The following is an 18,152-nucleotide window of genomic DNA, read 5'->3' on the forward strand; positions in this document are numbered from 1 at the left end:
TTAGGGATTATGTTGATTTTTCTTAGTTGTCTATTGACTTGTTGTACAGGTTTATTATGACCGTAATTTCCTTTGTTTTGATGTTGTTCAGGTGAGGTGATGACTCCATTATTTTGGTTGTTATTGTTATTATGGCGATGAGTATTGTATTTGGATGGTCTGTAAGGCATGTATATTGTAGGAATGCTGTTAGTTTCAGGTAGGGGGGTGGAAAGCATGTGGTGAATTAGGGTGAGTGAGTATATGATGAAGAATAGGTTTGTAATATTCATCTTGATATTATTTCTTGTGAATATTGGGTTCACTAGGATTCAACAGTGATGGTGCACAAAGATGGGCTATTGAGAAATTTTTCAAAGAGTAGAGATATTTGTCGAACTTTAATATTGATGAAGACAAATTAGTAACGAGAATGATTTAACAAGGAGGATTATTTCATAAACTGATCTTATGCGGCGGCATATTGCAATGAAAGCTATAAAAGATCCATTGTCCTTACTATAAAGGCAGTAATAACTAATGGATTCAATGCTCGATGGCGATATTCAGAAACGTTAGTGGAAGACAATTGACCAGAACAACTGATCCGTAATTATAGATGGAAACTTATTGATCTTCAGTATAGCAGTATGACATTTAGCTTTTCAATATTGATTTTTCTTCAATTTCCTATATATATTTAATAGCAATATTTGCAGATGAATATTCATTCAATAATTCTGGTATTTAATCTAGTTGCCAAGTTTTCTGATATGAGTATTATTTTTTATTGTTATTATTTTTGAGATTTGTTAGGATAGGTACTTACCTTTGTTTCTCCAACGGGATGAATATGAATAACTGCAGGAAGTTTTATCATCTGCTGCCTTAGTGGTGGTTTGTTGGATGCTACATCACATACATATGCTGCTTTGTGCCACACCTAATGTTACACCAGCCTTAATCATACAATGGCTGTATTTTCACTTTGTTTCACTATGCAAATTTCAAGTTCGATTCTGTGAAAATATTTTTCATCTGTTGACATTATGATATTGGCTATTTTTCCTGTTTTTTAAGACGGATGTTCCAATGTTCTAGGGTCATGGAGACTGCAGGGGTGGAATAAGTGGTTTGATGGTATTTTGTAATCAAGTTTACGGGGTGATAAAGATGGTTTATGGAGGGTAGGAGATTAAGGGGCTCATTTTCAAAGCACTTAGCCTTCCAAAGTTCCATAGAAACCTATGGAACTTTGGAAGGCTAAGTGCTTTGAAAATGTGCCTCAACGTGTCATGGGGTGTATTAACAGTGAGATATTTTGATTTCCTTACGTTAGCGCGGTGCATCGTTACTTGGGTGGTCTCAAGTTTAAGGTGCTGGTTAGTTAATTCTTGTTCTTATAGGCTTATGGGGAGTTTTCTCAAAGTATTTCATTCTCTTATATCATTCTGTCTGTATTATGCAAGAACATATCTGTGTATTTTTGTCACTGCATGGATCACTCATATACATATCCTGTTTCATTACTATCAGGCTCATTTTCAAAGGAGATAGACGTCCAAAAAGTGACATAAGTCAGCATTTGGACGTTTATCTCACAGAAACGTCCAAATCATTATTATCGAAACCTCTTTCTGGACGTCTTTCTCTGAAGTCCGTCAGAAGGACGTCCAAATCTTAAGGGGGCATGCCAGGGGCGTGTTCAAGGTAGGACTTAGGCATTCCTAAGACTTGGACGTCTTTCAGCCATAATGGAACAAACAAAAATGTCCAAGACTAAAACTTAGATGTTTCGAGCTAGACCGGTTTTTATAAAAAATAGCTGCAGTGGGAATAGACTTCCCCAGGATCAAAGTCTGCTGCACTAACCACTAGGCTACTCCTCTACTCCAGACAAGAGGTGCCCCAAATGACCAGATGACCACTGGAGGGACAGGGGATCACCTTCCCTTACTCCTCCAAATCACAAAACATTTTTCCAAACAGCATTTTCAAAAGGAAAAGATACTTTTTTTTTTTTGTAGAAAATGACCTTTCCTGTTCTGATTTTGGACGTTTTACAAAAAACATCCAAATTCAGACTTAGATGTCATATCCAAAAATGTCTATTGTGCATTTGACTTGCTCAAAGTCACAAGGAGCAGCAGTGGGAACTGAACCCATGTTGCCAGGATCAAAGCCCGCTGCACTAACCATTAAACCACTCCTACTCTGTTTTGGACGTCTTGCATTTGGACGTCTTTTGTTCAAAAATGGACAAAAAAAAGGATGTCCAAATCACAAGACGCCCACAGCATTTTCAAACACAAAAGACAGATGCCCATCTTTTTCGAAAATGACCTTCTTTCCTGTTCGGAATTTGGACGTCTTTGTAAAACGTCCAAATTCTGATTTAGACCTTTCTTTCTAAAATGCCCCTCCACGTCTCTCTAATACTATTCTATTTAGTTAATGACCCTTCTTAAATTTGCATCATGGAACGTGAAAGAGTTAATCATCCTGTGAAGCGTTAAAAGATATCAGATTTTGCAAGACAAAATAACATTGACATCCTTTTTACTACAATAAACTCATTTAAATGCACCTGATTGTTTAAAATATAATTTCTCCTGGTCTGGTTGTCATGTTTTCTCCCCTTCACAATCAAGAAAAAAAATAGAGGTGTTTCTGTTTTGATTACACAGTATGTTCAGATCATCCAGCAAAACATTGATGGAAAGGGAGATGGGCCATTATTGATACAAAGATTGAGTCTCTCACTATCTCTGTCATGAATATTTATGTGCCCAATATCGATTCTCCCAATTTTATGTCATCTATTAGGGACATTTTATTGGAATACCGTAATAACAACCTATTGATTAATCTTCCCTTGGACTATGTACTTGACCGACAATCTTCATGCTCTTTTCGTCCCTGCAGAATGTAGAACCTTCATGCTCTTATCAAAGATACTAGTTTGTGACCCCTGGAGGATTCCTCACCCCACCTATACTCATTATTCTACTCCCCATCAATCGTACTCCAGAATACACTCTTTTCCTTATTTCTAAATCTCTGATTGCCACAGTTCACTCTGCCCAAATTATCACCAATTATTATTTTGGATCATGCATTATTTTCCTTTATCTCTGTCTTTTTGATATGAAACCATTTGCTACTTGGAGGATGAGTACTCTTGTCCTATCTGATACAACTTTTGTGGAAAAAATGAAACCATTCACTATGGATTTTTTTTCAATCACATCTTTTAATACTGTATAAGAAGCATTTAAGTCTAGCTTAGAGGCAAAATTATCAGCTACATGGTGTGGAGGAAAAAGCAAGAGCTTGCCTACATTTTACGAATGGAATCAGAGATCTCTGCTTTGGAACAATCCCATATCATCTCTGGCCAATGGAATTTTCTTCCTGAACTACTGAGGCTTAAATATGATCTCAATAAATTTTAATAGCCATAGAGCTCATCAAAACATATTTATTCAACTTTCTGATGGCTACATGTCCACCAAAAGATCTGAAAGATTACTGGCCAGATATTTATTTGCAAACAATGTATCACAACTGCCTCTACAATAAAAGAACGGCCAGATCCTCCAAGATGATGTCTCAATTATTAAGGATTTGAATTATTTTATAAAACCCTCTATTCATCATCTCTCAAGGAGTCTCTATTTCTGGCCACTCATTTCTACAAGATTTGCCTCATCCTACATTACCTGAAGCGCAATGTACTGCTCTTGGAGCTCCTATCACTGAAATTGAAATCTCACTGGTCATCAAATCACTCACCACCCATGAAGCTGCTAGCCCAGATGGCTACCCTGCTGAATTAAAAAAGAATGTTTCAATTCCGTTTTAACTCAAACTATGTGATTTATTTCCATTTCTTCAATCTAATCCACATGACCAAGGTAGAGTTACTGAGGTGCAAATTACTGTTTTATCCAAACCTGGGAGAGACTGAGAGAATTCTTATCAACTGTACAAACCCTAAGGCTTCTAGAGTGCTCATAAAATCTGCCATTTGCTCCTCTATACCTTCTATGATAATGGAGATTAAAAATTAGGGCAGAGCATACCCATCTCCATTATCATCTGAATAATCTGTAATTACCTGGATTCAGATGGTGCCTGATAAAGCAGAATAACCATTTTCAGCCCCTCACCTATTAAATTCACTGCATGCAAATATATTTCAGAGATTGTGAATGCCTTGAAAACTAGGGCCTGTACAGAGCCCTCAAGGGGAGATGGAGTTTGATATACTGCCTTTCTGTGGTAACAAAGTGGTTTACATATTATATATAGGTACTTATTTTGTACCTAGGGCATTGGAGGGTTAAGAGACTTGCCAACAGTCACAAGGAGCTGCAGTGGGAATTGAATCCAGTTCCCTAGGTTCTCAAGCCACTGTACTAACCATTAGGCTACTTCTCTACTCCTTGGAGTAGAGAAAGATATTGTCACGATTGTGACAGTTTTCCCTGGCTGTGCTCTCCTCGCACTCTGGTGGCCAGAACTGGTGGTTGCCATAGACTGTCTTGCTGTCTCTCTACTCATTCCAGACTTTCTTTCCGGTCCAGATATTCTAGCCCTCCAGACTTGGGTTGAAGTTTGGCAGCTAGCCTCACCCTTAGCTACCTTGAGATTGCTGCATCTGAGCCTCAGCTGCTGATGGGCTTTATTAACCACCTGGAAACTTTCTGCTTTGCCTTTACAACACCAAAGGTCGCGGTCTGTGTTTGTGCTGTTAGGAGCACTTCTGCTTTGTTTGAGCTTCCATGCTTTTCCATGTTGGCTCCCCTGCTTTTCCCTTTTGGTTCTTAGGAGCACTTCGGTCTTGTTGGTGTGCTGTGTGGTGCACTTCTGTTTTGTTGGTGCTGTTAGGAGCACTTCTACCTTCTTTTGCTTCGTGTCTGTATGCCTTGTCTTGTTCCCTCTAGGGTCTGTCTGCCTTGTCTGTCTTGTGTTGGTTCTCTAGTCCCCTCTGCCTTTACCTCGAGTCCCTGTTTGTGCAAGCTTGTGTTGTATCCTGTTGTCTGAGGTAGTATCCTCAGTTATGAGTCCTGATTCCTGGTCCCGGTTAGTCAAGCTTGCTTTGGAGTCCCATTCCCTGTGGATGTTCCTGTATTCGGTAAGTCCTGCCGGCTGCCCGCACCTAGGGGCTCAACCCCTAGGGAACGGCAGCCAAGTGCAGATGAAGTCTTGTTCTAGTCCGAGTGTTCTAGTCCAGTGTGTTCCTGCTTTGCTTCTCTGTAGTCCCTGTCTTGTTGGTGTTTAGCCCAGTTCTGGTTGAGGGGTTTTGCTTGCCATGGCCGTCCTATGGCTGTGGTCCAAAGGCTCACGAATCCAGTTTTCATTTGAGAGAATCTAACAGATATCCTTGCTTTCTAGATTCAGACTACTTGTTTATATTGTAATACCTTCCCATTGTTCAACAAAATACTGGACGATTCGTAGTTTGTGATCAGGCAAACCAAAGATCTTAAATAGTATAGCTGGAAATTTATTTACTTTTTAATATTGCAATATTTTTTTATTTTATGAAGGTTAATTACTGATATCACCAGCTAATCAATACATTGTTACCACTGTCATCTTTTAGGTAGAGAAGGGAAGACATCTCATAGTGAGCCACAATTTGTGACAATGTAGTTCAGAAATATGAATACTCATCTATTTAGGGATTATTAGATAGAAACCACAAAGTCTTTTTACTTGTATCGTAAGCAAAGTGATCGAACTAGGATCACTTGCATTGTGCACGTGCCCAGGGTACTGATGGATGGCTCAAAGGGATACTGTCTTGAATCACATAGATGGGAAGGTGTTATCTGTATACTGGACTATACTGAGTACAACTGACAATATGAATGAATGTGGGAGTAGTACTTTGGGAAGTATTTCACTATTACGTCTAACAGCAGAGCATATCTACCTTATTATGATCAGCACTATAAACCTGACTTTAAAAGATACAGACTCAGGCCAACTTCAGCTCTCACATGCTAGGGCCTACTGCATGAATATAATTCTTTATATTGTTACTATGTAAGCCGAATTGAGCCTGTCATGTGTGGGAAAGTGCGGGGTACAAATGTAATAAATAAATAAATAGGCCTCTTAGACCTGTATGTGCAGTGAAAAGGACATTGCTAAATATGGCCAAAGCTGTATATGAGCAAAAACAACTTCAATAACAACTTTGTTTACAAAAACTGTGACTTCATGGTCAGAACAACTCTGCTCCCAGTGCCTGTGGCCTGGTGTTTTGGTTCTCCAAATCACAACTTCAGAAAGTCCCAAACCTCTTGTTCTCGACTGTGAGGCTTGCTTTATCCAAGAGGAGAGTATAAGAAGACTCTAAAAACCCAGGAAGTTATCTGGGTGTTATCTGAAACAGTTATTGTGAGAGCAGATAAACAGATGACAGCCCTGATCCGAGCTAGTCACATCATGAAGGCATCTAAAGCTCGTTAAAAACATGGCCCTGCTGTCTGATGCCTGCCAGTCTGCATCACCAGCCAGAGAGAAAGAGCACCTGATGGCCTGCCACCTGCTGTCTGTCCGCTCCTGCTGGTCTCCTGGAAGACGATGTTACCATATTTATTCCCTTCAAATCTAACCTGGCAGAAATTTCTGACAAAATAACCAAATGGTATGAATATCCTAACTTCTTGGGCCAAAGCTTTCAAAATGAAATTGAACAAAGACAAAACTCAATGCTTAATCCTCTCCTCCCAATATTCCACATTCCATCCAACCATTGTCACCACTCCTGATATCACAATTCCTATATCCAACAATCTGAAAATCCTTGGAGTTACATTAGATAAATACTTATCCCTTGAAGACCACGCAACATCCATCACCAAGAAAATGATCAACATGATGTGGATGTTGAAACGTGTGAAACCTTATCTCCCCTTGAATACCTTCCGCAATTTGGTACAATCCACGGTACTCACCCATGCTGATTACTGTAAAAGTATCTTCGTTGGATGTAAGGCCCAAATCATGAAGAAACTTCAGACTGCCCAGAATACGGCAGCTAGACTTATTTATGGGAAGCCTAGATTTGAAAGTGCAACACCCCTCCGTATGAAACTTCATTGGCTCCCTATTAGAGAATGAGCCAACTTTAAGGCCATCACACTAATACACAAGATCATCCATGGAGTATCACCAAGTTACATAGTCAATCTATTATATCTTCCATCCAGACACAGGTCACCATCTTCAAGGACATACCTTAACCTGCACCTTCCCAATTGCAAAGGACTAAAGTATAAAACATATCATGCATCTAACTTCCCCTACCTAGGATCCCAACTCTGGAATGCTCTACCCAGATACATTTGATAAACTAGTGAATACCTTCCCTTTAGGAAACTATTGAAAATCCATCTATTCAAACAGATTTACCGAAATGACTTGACCTACCATAAGCAAACATAAGCAATCCATCCTACCGGGTCATCTAATCATTAACAACAATGGCTCAGAAATTACCTCCTACCAATCTTCTTACCCTCCATGCTCTTCCCCTACCTCTTCTTCATCGCTCCCTTACCTATCCCTATCCTCTCTCTCATATCTCTTTTATCCCATTTACCCTTGTTCATTTGTCCTACCACATACTTCCTTTGTTGATTCAGATACTACAGATAGTATTCTCTTGTTACTATGTAAGCCGCATTGAGCCTGCGATGAGCGGGAAAGCACGGGATACAAATGTAATAAATAAATAAAGATACAATTTTACAGCTCCCTGACCGCCTCTACCTCCAGTGTCTGTGAGAGTGGAGAGTCCTGCATCATCAGTCAAGTTGTAATTATTTTCCTCTAGTGCCTGGGAGTTAGGGGTCCTATCAGTTCAGGACTAGGGTATAAAGTGTGCGTTATCTTTACCTTGCTTTTACATGTACATAAATACTCACTGCTTTACTACTAGTTTGGGTAACTTAGCATAAGTTCATTGTTTCTGATTTACACTACTTCTTCTGCTACCAAGAATAATAAATTAGCTTTTATATTTTCATAATATCTGACCTTTTGTGTCAGTCTTTATCAGTATTTTTCGGCTATAAAAATTCGGGTCTATACCTAATCTAAAGTGCTACCTATCATATTTTTCTTAATTGTTTACTTCCACTTTAGGTTAGGTAATTGTAGAAATAGCCTTAGAGAGAGAAAGAGGTAGGGATCCATGCCATGATGATATGTAAAACAAAGAGGTAATTACCTCTAGCTTAGCCCTTACGAACGGCGGGTTGCATATTACAAGTAGTTGAAAAGATGCGGGTTCTGGGAGTGATCACAGACAACTACCTTTTAGAGATTACATCTCCAAAATTCTGAAGAGCTGCTTCTTCAAACTGAAGAAGCTTTATTTGGTTCGCTAGCTATTTCCTGATATCACCGAAGAGGAAACTGCCCATCTTCTCTCCTCCTCGAAATGCACCACCTGTTCCTCAGACCCCATCCCCACCAACTTACTTATCACCATCTCTCCTACTATCACCCCTCCCATCTGTCATATCCTCAACCTCTCTCTCTCCACCGCAACTGTCCCTGACACCTTCAAGCATGCTGTTGTCACACCTCTCCTCAAAAAACCTTCACTTGACCCTACCTGTCCCTCCAACTACCGCCCCATCTCCCTTCTACCCTTCCTCTCCAAAATACTTGAAAGCGCCGTTCACAGCCATTGCCTTGATTTTCTCGCCTCTCATACCATCCTCGATCCGCTTCAATCTGGCTTTCGCCCACTTCACTCAACAGAAACAGCATTATCCAAAGTCTGTAATGACCTGTTCCTCGCCAAATCCAAAGGTCATTACTCCATCCTCATTCTCCTCGACCTATCCGCCGCTTTTGACACTGTCAATCACAACTTACTTCTTGACACACTGTCCTCTTTTGGGTTCCAGGGCTCTGTCCTCTCCTGGTTCTCCTCTTATCTCTCCCATCGTACCTTCAGAGTACACTCTCATGGTTCTTCCTCCACCCCTATCCCGCTCTCTGTTGGAGTCCCCCAGAGTTCTGTCCTTGGACCCCTTCTTTTCTCTATCTACACCTCTTCCCTGGGCTCCCTGATCTCGTCTCATGGCTTCCAGTATCATCTTTATGCTGATGACACCCAGCTTTATCTCTCTACACCTGACATCACTGCGGAAACCCAGGCCAAAGTATCGGCCTGCTTATCCGACATTGCTGCCTGGATGTCCAACCGCCACCTGAAACTGGACATGGCCAAGACCGAACTTCTTGTCTTCCCACCCAAACCCACTTCTCCTCTACCTCATCTCTCTATTTCGGTTGATAACACCCTCAACGTCCCCGTCTCATCTGCCCGCAACCTTGGTGTCATCTTCGACTCCTCCCTCTCCTTCTCTGCGCATATCCAGCAGACAGCCAAGACCTGTCGCTTCTTCCTCTATAAAATTAGCAAAATCCGCCCTTTCCTCTCTGAGCACACCACCCGAACTCTCATCCACTCTCTCGTTACCTCTCGCCTTGACTACTGCAACCTACTCCTCACTGGTCTCCCACTTAGCCACCTATCCCCCCCTTCAGTCCGTTCAGAACTCTGCTGCACGTCTTATCTTCCGCCTGAACCAATACACTCATACCACCCCTCTCCTCAAGTCACTTCATTGGCTTCCGATCAGGTACCGCATTCAATTCAAGCTTCTGCTACTAACCTACAAATGTACTCGATCTGCAGCCCCTCCTTACCTCTCAACCCTCATCTCCCCTTACGTTCCTACCCGTAACCTCCGGTCTCAAGACAAATCCCTCCTTTCAGTACCCTTCTCCACCACCGCCAACTCCAGGCTCCACCCTTTCTGCCTCGCCTCACCCCACATGTGGAACAAACTCCCTGAGCCCATACGCCAGGCCCCCTCCCTGCCCATCTTCAAATCTCTGCTTAAAGCCCACCTCTTCAATGTCGCCTTCGGCACCTAACCTCTACACCTCTACCCAGGAAATCTAGACTGCCCAACTTGACCTTTAGATTGTAAGCTCCTTTGAGCAGGGACCGTCCTTCTTTGTTTATTTTGTACAGCGCTGCGTAACCCTAGTAGCGCTCTAGAAATGTTAAGTAGTAGTAGTAGTAGTAGTAGTATTTACTGTTTCAGCTCTTTGAGTACTTGTTCATGCCTTAGTTTTTCATTGGACTATTGTAATGCTTTGCTGTGTGGAGTTAATCAGGGACAGTTGCGGTGCGTGCAATGCAGCCTTGTACCTACTTACAGGAGCTGGCCGTTTTGAGCATATTACTCCTTACTTATGCACAGAACACTGGCTCCCTGCTTTATATTGAGTGACATACAATTGTTAATTTTAGTATTCAAGAGCCTTTCCTCTGGATGTCCACCCTATTTTATCTCACTCCTTTTTGCCTTATCACTTACGGACGCTTTGCTCTTCTCAAGGTTGATTGCTTCAGGTTCCCCCCTTTTACTATAATCCACTCTTCTGTAATAAGGAAGAAATCACTTAGTGTGCAGAGTCCTGCTCTATGGAATTCTCTTCCATTGGACTTACATTTGACACAGTTTCTTGATGACTAAGATTAAACTCAAAACCTGTTCCACAATGCATTTCTGTTTTAGGCACCCTGTTGTTGTCTGGTAGAGGGGGAGTGGTTGGATGTGTGGCAGTGTTGGTCTCTCTTATCTCTCCTTTTCTTTATTATTGGATCAGGCGACCCTCAGGGGGACGAATGCTGGCTTCGGCCTAACCCCTGGTAAGCCTTTCCTCAGCTAAGAGGTGCCCAGCTCTACCACCGGCTGCCTTTCAGGTGCTGTGGAGGACTTGCAGCTCATCTGCATATCCTTACAGCCTTCTCTGGGGTGACACCCAGGTCCACTCCGATCCACTCAGGGCCTCCGCTCTAGGTGCCCAGCGCTCCCACCAGGTGCTGTGGAGGACTTGCAGCCCTTCTGCATTTCCTCACAGCTGTATCCGGGGTGACTCCAGTTCCACCCCGATCTTCCCAGGGCCCTCGCTCCAAGTGCACAGAGTTTCCAGGTGCTTTTTGGCTAGGATCAGGCAAAGGGGGAGGAATGCTGGCTTCGGCCTAACCCCTGGTAAGCTTTTCCTCAGCTGAGAGGTGCCCAGCTCTACCACCAGCTGCCTTTCAGGTGCTGTGGAGGACTTGCAGCTCATCTGCATATCCTTACAGCCTTCTCCGGGGTGACACCCAGGTCCACTCCGATCCACTCAGGGCCTCCGCTCTAGGTGCAGCGCGCCTAACGGCGCGCGCGGGGCATTTTTCTCTTTACATCTAATCTTCTTCCCAATTGCTAAAGTACCTCAGTCATTTATGGCCCCTATTCACATTCTCTTCCTAGCTGTCCCTTCCTAATCTTTTCCCTCACCCCCTACCTCTCTCCGCTACAGGAACTCGCTGCCCATCCATCGACTTCATCACCTCACCTTCTCTCCTACCCTCTTCCTCCCTCTTGGCTTTTAATCTCTGCCTCTTTCTTCCGTCCATTTTGCCTTCCCTATTCCACCTAAATACATCTCGCCTTCGACGCCTTCGTGGCCACACCTCTCCTACTCTCTTCCGCTCTCTTTTACTCCTTCTCTTACTCTCAGCCGGTGACATCAATCCCAATCCTGGTCCCCCTCACCAACTATTATCCCAACTCTACAGATCTCACCGTGACCTCTCTAACCTCATCTCTATTTCTCTACTCCCCTCCTCTTCTCTGCCCTTCTCTTGCGCCCTATGGAATGCCCGCTCTATCTGTAACAAACTCGCCTATATCCAGGACCTCTTTATCTCGCGTCACCTCCATCTGCTCGCCATAACAGAAACCTGGCTCTGCCCTGATGACTCTGCTTCAGTCGCAGCCCTGTGCCATGGCGGTTATCTATTTTCACATACTCCTCGCCCTGCTGGCCGTGGGGGCGGTGTTGGACTACTTCTGTCTCCCTCCTCCAGATTTCAACCCCTTCTTCCACCTCAATCTCACTGTTTTTCCTCCTGTCCACTCTATCCACCTTTTCTCTCCTCTGCCTCTTCAAATAGCGGTCATTTATCGTCCCCCTGATAAGTCCCTTTCATCCTTTTTCAGTGACTTTGACGCCTGGCTTGCCTTCTTCCATGATCCTTCCTCCCCCTCTCTCATCCTTGGTGACTTTAATATTCCTGCTAATGATCCTTCCAACTCTTATATTTCCAAGTTAGTCGCTTTAACGTCCTCCTTTAATCTCCAACTATGCTCCACCTCCCCCACTCATCAAAATGGTCACTGTCTTGATCTCATCTTCTCCTCCAACTGTTCACCCTCTAGTTTCCTTGCCTCTGATCTTCCCTCCTCTGATCACCATCTTATAACTTTCACACTTAAATCTCCTCCCTCCCAGTCCCGTCCTATCTAATTTATCTAGGAATCTTCACGATATTGACCCTTCATCTCTATCCTCCCATGTTTCAAACCTCCTCTCTACTGTGGCACCATCCACGTCTGTCAACGAGGCTGTTTCTTCTTACAACAATACTCTATCCTCTGCCTTAGACACTCTTGCACCTTTGATGACCCGCCCTGTAAGGCGTACAAAACCCCAACCTTGGCTGACTTCTAATATCCGCTACCTACGTTCCTGTACCCGCTCTGCCGAACGCCTCTGGCAGAAATCTCGGACCCTTGCTGATTTCTTACACTTTAAGTTCATGCTGACCTCCTTCCAATCTGCTCTTTTACGTGCCAAACAGGATTATTATATCCAACTGACCAACTCTCTTGGCTCTAATCCTCGACTTCTCTTCACCACATTAAACTCTCTCCTCAAGGTGCCCCCTCCCCCAACTCCCCCTTCATTATCTCCTCAGACCCTTGCTGAATTCTTTCACAACAAGGTTGAAAAGATAAACCTTGCTTTCTCTACCTCACCACCTCCCCTCCACTAGTCCGTTCCCCTCATTCCCTTTCCTCCTTTCCTGAAGTTACTATTGAGGATCCTACACTTCTCCTTTCTTCCTCAAAATGTACCACCTGTTCCTCTGATCCCATTCCCACCCACCTTCTTAATGCCATCTCTCCTGCTCTTATTCCTTTTATCTGTCACATTCTCAACCTCTCACTTTCCACTGCGACTGTCCCTGCTGCCTTTAAACATGCTGTGGTCACACCTCTCCTTAAGAAGCCTTCACTCGACCCTACTTGTCCCTCTAATTACCGACCCATCTCCCTCCTTCCTTTTCTCTCCAAATTACTTGAGTGTGCTGTTCACCGCCGCTGCCTTGATTTTCTCTCCTCACATGCTATTCTTGACCCACTACAATCTGGTTTTCGCCCTCTCCACTCAACCGAAACTGCGCTTACTAAAGTCTCCAATGACCTATTACTGGCTAAATCCAGAGGTCAATATTCCATCCTCATTCTTCTTGATCTTTCTGCTGCTTTTGACACTGTCGATCACAGCATACTTCTCGATACCCTGTCCTCACTTGGATTCCAGGGCTCTGTCCTTTCCTGGTTCTCTTCCTACCTCTCCCTCCGCACCTTTAGTGTTCACTCTGGTGGATCCTCTTCTACTTCTATCCCTCTGCCTATCGGCGTACCTCAGGGTTCTGTTCTTGGTCCCCTCCTCTTTTCTATCTACACTTCTTCCCTTGGTTCATTAATCTCATCCCATGGCTTTTCCTACCATCTCTATGCTGATGACTCCCAAATCTACCTTTCTACCCCTGATATCTCACCTTGCATCCAAACCAAAGTTTCAGCGTGCTTGTCTGACATTGCTGTCTGGATGTCTCAACGCCACCTGAAATTAAATATGACCAAAACCGAGCTTCTCATTTTCCCCCCCAAACCCACCTCCCCCCGTTTTCTATTTCTGTTGATGGCTCTCTCATTCTCCCTGTCTCCTCAGCTCGAAACCTTGGGGTCATCTTTGACTCTTCTCTCTCCTTCTCTGCTCATATCCAGCAGATTGCCAAGACCTGTCGTTTCTTTCTTTACAACATCCGTAAAATCTGCCCCTTTCTTTCCGAGCACTCTACCAAAACCCTCATCCACACCCTTGTCACCTCTCGTTTAGACTACTGCAATCTGCTTCTTGCTGGCCTCCCACTTAGTCACCTCTCCCCCCCTCCAGTCGGTTCAAAACTCTGCTGCCCGTCTCGTCTTCCGCCAGGGTCGCTTTACTCATACTACCCCTCTCCTCAAGACCCTTCACTGGCTCCCTATCCGTTTTCGCATCCTGTTCAAACTTCTTCTACTAACCTATAAATGTACTCATTCTGCTGCTCCCCAGTATCTCTCCACACTCGTCCTTCCCTACACCCCTTCCCGTGCACTCCGCTCCATGGATAAATCCTTCTTATCTGTTCCCTTCTCCACTACTGCCAACTCCAGACTTTGCGCCTTCTGTCTCGCTGCACCCTACGCCTGGAATAAACTTCCTGAGCCCCTACGTCTTGCCCCATCCTTGGCCACCTTTAAATCTAGACTGAAAGCCCACCTCTTTAACATTGCTTTTGACTCGTAACCACTTGTAACCACTCGCCTCCACCTACCCTCCTCTCTTCCTTCCCGTTCACATTAATTGATTTGATTACTTTATTTATTTTTTGTCTATTAGATCGTAAGCTCTTTGAGCAGGGACTGTCTTTCTTCTATGTTTGTGTAGCGCTGCGTACGCCTTGTAGCGCTATAGAAATGCTAAATAGTAGTAGTAGTAGTAGTTCCCTTTCTTTTCTTTTTTGGTGTTTATCAAATTTGTAAACCGCTCTGATAGTTCTCTCCTGAGCGCTATATATTAAGTATGAAATAAACCTGAAACTTGAACTCACTTGATAGGTGAAGCAAACTCTTTGCTTCACCTATCAAGTGGGTGATGTCATACGGATGCTGGTTTCTGGCAAAGATGTGCAGTAGTACCTTAAGGGACTGATTTACCACACTTTTGTTGCCTACAAACACAGAAAGGGAAAAGAGCTTAAGTAAATTAGTTTCTAGAGGAACTGCTGCTGATCTTGGACAATGCTGGGTTTGGGGTGGAGGAAAATGAAAGAGATTTTAGCTGGTTCCTAAGGTTTTGGGCTGGCTCCTAGATTCAGTGAACATTTGAGGCTTGGTTTCAAAAATCAGAACTTCTCCACAATAAAAGTCAGTATGTATTAATTGGGTCTATGCAACTGCACCAGGACAGAAACTGAGCAAATAAGACTAACCTTATTTATGGCCCCTGCCTGCTGTTAAGACATGCACTCTGGTCATACATAAATATCAACTGTAGGTATTTACATGTTAGAATGCAACTATTTCCTTATATAGTCACTAGCCTTTGTTGCTATTCAATAAGTGTATATATTTTTTTTAGAGATGTCAAATAATTTTATATTTAATCTCTACAGTAATTTGTATCTGTAGTTTGAAGCAAGTTACCTTTTTTCTCCATGCGCTTCATATCCATCAGCTTGTCTACATTGTTTGGATCATTCAGCCACAGCTGCATACGAACAAAGGGTTCCCTTCCTTTCAAACTCAGCTTATGCCAAGGTTTTGGGCGTGCAAGGAGGTCTGAGACGGAGCCTTGAGTTAGTCCCAGGATTGTCTCTCCAAATAAGCGCTGACCTGGAAAGAAATCATACTGCCCATCAGCAAGAATAGAGAAGACAGAAGATTAAAAAGTTTGGGTAACTGCAAATTCAGAAAACAGTGAGGGATTTCTTGAGTCCTGTGGAGGGGCATAATACGAGATGTATTTTGCAACTTAATACAATCAATGGTATTAAGCCATTTAGATTACCGCAACGGAATTTATGCAGGTTGTAAAGAACAACTAATTAAGAAACTTCAGACTGCACAGAATACAGCAGCCAGACTGATATTTGGAAAATCAAAATTTGAAAGTGCCAAACCCCTTCGTGAAAAATTGCACTGGCTTCCCACCAAGGAACGTACTGCTTTCAAGGTTTGCACTCTGGTCCACAAGATTATTTATGGTGAAGTTCCTGGATACATGTTGAATCTCATAAATCTACCACCCAGAAATAGTACCAGCCTTTCCCGAACTTACTTAAATTTGCATTATCCAGACTGCAATGGACTTAGATACAAATCAACTTATGCATCCAGCTTTTCTTACACAAGTACACAACTGTGGAACGCTCTGCCCAAAACTGTGAGATCTATCCATAACCATCTTAACTTCAGGAAATTACTGAAAACCAACTTGTTTAAGAAGGCCAACCCCCCTGACCCAAGTTAACTTTCTACTTCCAGCGACACAGCAAAACAATGGACCGTATTGGACTTCTATCACCACCCCCTCGTTATTTCTTTCTCCGAGGACAAGCAGGCTGCTTGTTCTCACTGATGGGTGACGTCCACGGCAGCCCCTCCAATCGGAAACTTCTCTAGCAAAGTCCTTTGCTAGTCCTCGCGCGCCCGCGCGCACCGCGCATGCGCGGCTGTCTTCCCGCCCGAAACCGGCTCGAGCTGGCCAGTCTTCTTTTGTCCGCACTCGGTACGGTCGTGTTTTCGCCGTGTCGAGCCCCGGAAAGTCGACCTCGCGCGTCCAATTTATTTTGACGTGTTTTTTCTTCGGAAAAGTCTTTCAAGTGTCGGGAAGTGCTTCGGAACCCCCCCCCCCCCCCCCCCCCCCCGGGTTTCGTGTTAATCCTCCCCGTACTTCCAGCTTTTTGCCCCGATAAGTTTTCTTTCGTCGTCGGGGTAGGCCTCTTTTCGGCCTCGGTCGAGATTTTCTCCCTTACAAATTTTTTGGTGCTCTTTTTCCGTCATTTCGGACTTTGATTTCGCCGGCGCGATTTTTACGCCCATGACATCGAAGCCTTCCAGCGGCTTCAAGAAGTGCACCCAGTGCGCCCGGGTTATCTCGCTCACTGATCGACACTCGTCGTGTCTTCAGTGTCTGGGGGCCGAGCACCACCCTCAGAACTGCAGTCTGTGTTCCCTGCTTCAAAGGCGGACTCAGGTAGCGAGACTAGCCCAGTGGAACGTGTTGTTCTCGGGCTCATCGGCACCGGGATCTTCGAGTGCATCGACGTCGTCAGCGTCCAGACCATCTTCCTCGGCCGCCCCTGCATCGAGTGCATCGAGGCATCGGGCCTCTGCATCGGCGCCGAGACATCGGATAGCTGCATCGACGTCGGTGGTACCGGGACCTCGTCTGCTGATGTCGTCGGACGGTGGTGCATCGTCAGGAGTGCAGGTGAGGGCTGTCCATTCCCCTGCTGGTGGCGGTGAGCCTTCGGGTGGGTCTCCTCCTACCCTGAGGGCTCCTGCGGTACAGCCCCCCCCGAGACCGACCTCCTTCGGCCTCGGCCCCGAGGAAGCGACGGCTGGATTTTACGTCCTCCTCGTCGGTGCCGGGGAGCTCCGGTGACATGCTTCGGAAGAAATCGAAGAAGCATCGACACCGGTCGCCTCCCCGCGTCGGCACCGAGAGCTCTGGGTCGCCGAGGGAGTCGGCACCCAGCAGGCATCGGCACCGAGAGGACCGCTCACCCTCTGTTCAAGAGGTGTCGATGCGCTCCACTCTGGACAGCCCGGAACAGCCTCCTCGCCCGGAACAGGTTCTGACGTCGACGCCTGCATCGACCTCTTTGCCTTTCTCTGCAGCCGCTCTGAACGAGAGCCTCCGGGCCGTTCTCCCAGAGATTCTGGGAGAGCTGTTGCGCCCTACCCCTCCGGTACCGGCGGTGCTTGCGCCTCCGGTACCGTCGAGCGTGGCGCCGGCTGGCCCATCGCCCGGGGTGAGGTCCCCGACGTCGGTACCGCGTGCGGTACCGACTGCGGCCACCTCCCAGGAGGGCTCCCTGACTACGTCGGCGGAGGGAGCTTCGCCGATGCGGGCTAGGGAGTCTACCTCTCGACGCCCCCATCGTGGACGTGGCTCCACTGAGTCGAGCCGGGCGAGGTTGCAGACACAGGTTCGTGAACTTGTGTCTGACACCGAGGGTGAGGCCTCGTGGGAGGAAGAAGAAGACCCCAGATATTTCTCTGACGAGGAGTCTGAGGGTCTTCCTTCTGATCCCACTCCCTCTCCTGAAAGACAGCTTTCTCCTCCTGAGAGTCTGTCTTTCGCTTCCTTTGTCCGGGAGATGTCTACGGCCATCCCCTTCCCGGTGGTTGTGGAGGACGAGCCCAGGGCTGAAATGTTTGAGCTCCTGGACT

The 18,152-nt window shown here is 45.1% G+C and overlaps 1 protein-coding gene across 1 annotated transcript in view; it reads right to left on the reverse strand.

Moving 5' to 3' along the window:
- CUX1 (cut like homeobox 1) overlaps window positions 1-18,152 on the reverse strand; it is an 804,986-nt gene that overhangs the window by 65,960 nt on the left and 720,874 nt on the right. The window contains 1 exon segment of the mRNA XM_030186246.1: window positions 15,399-15,587. Within this exon segment, the coding sequence (XP_030042106.1) occupies window positions 15,399-15,587 (189 nt within the window).

Source organism: Microcaecilia unicolor, chromosome 13 (assembly GCF_901765095.1).
Source record: "Microcaecilia unicolor chromosome 13, aMicUni1.1, whole genome shotgun sequence".
NCBI lineage: Eukaryota > Metazoa > Chordata > Amphibia > Gymnophiona > Siphonopidae > Microcaecilia > Microcaecilia unicolor.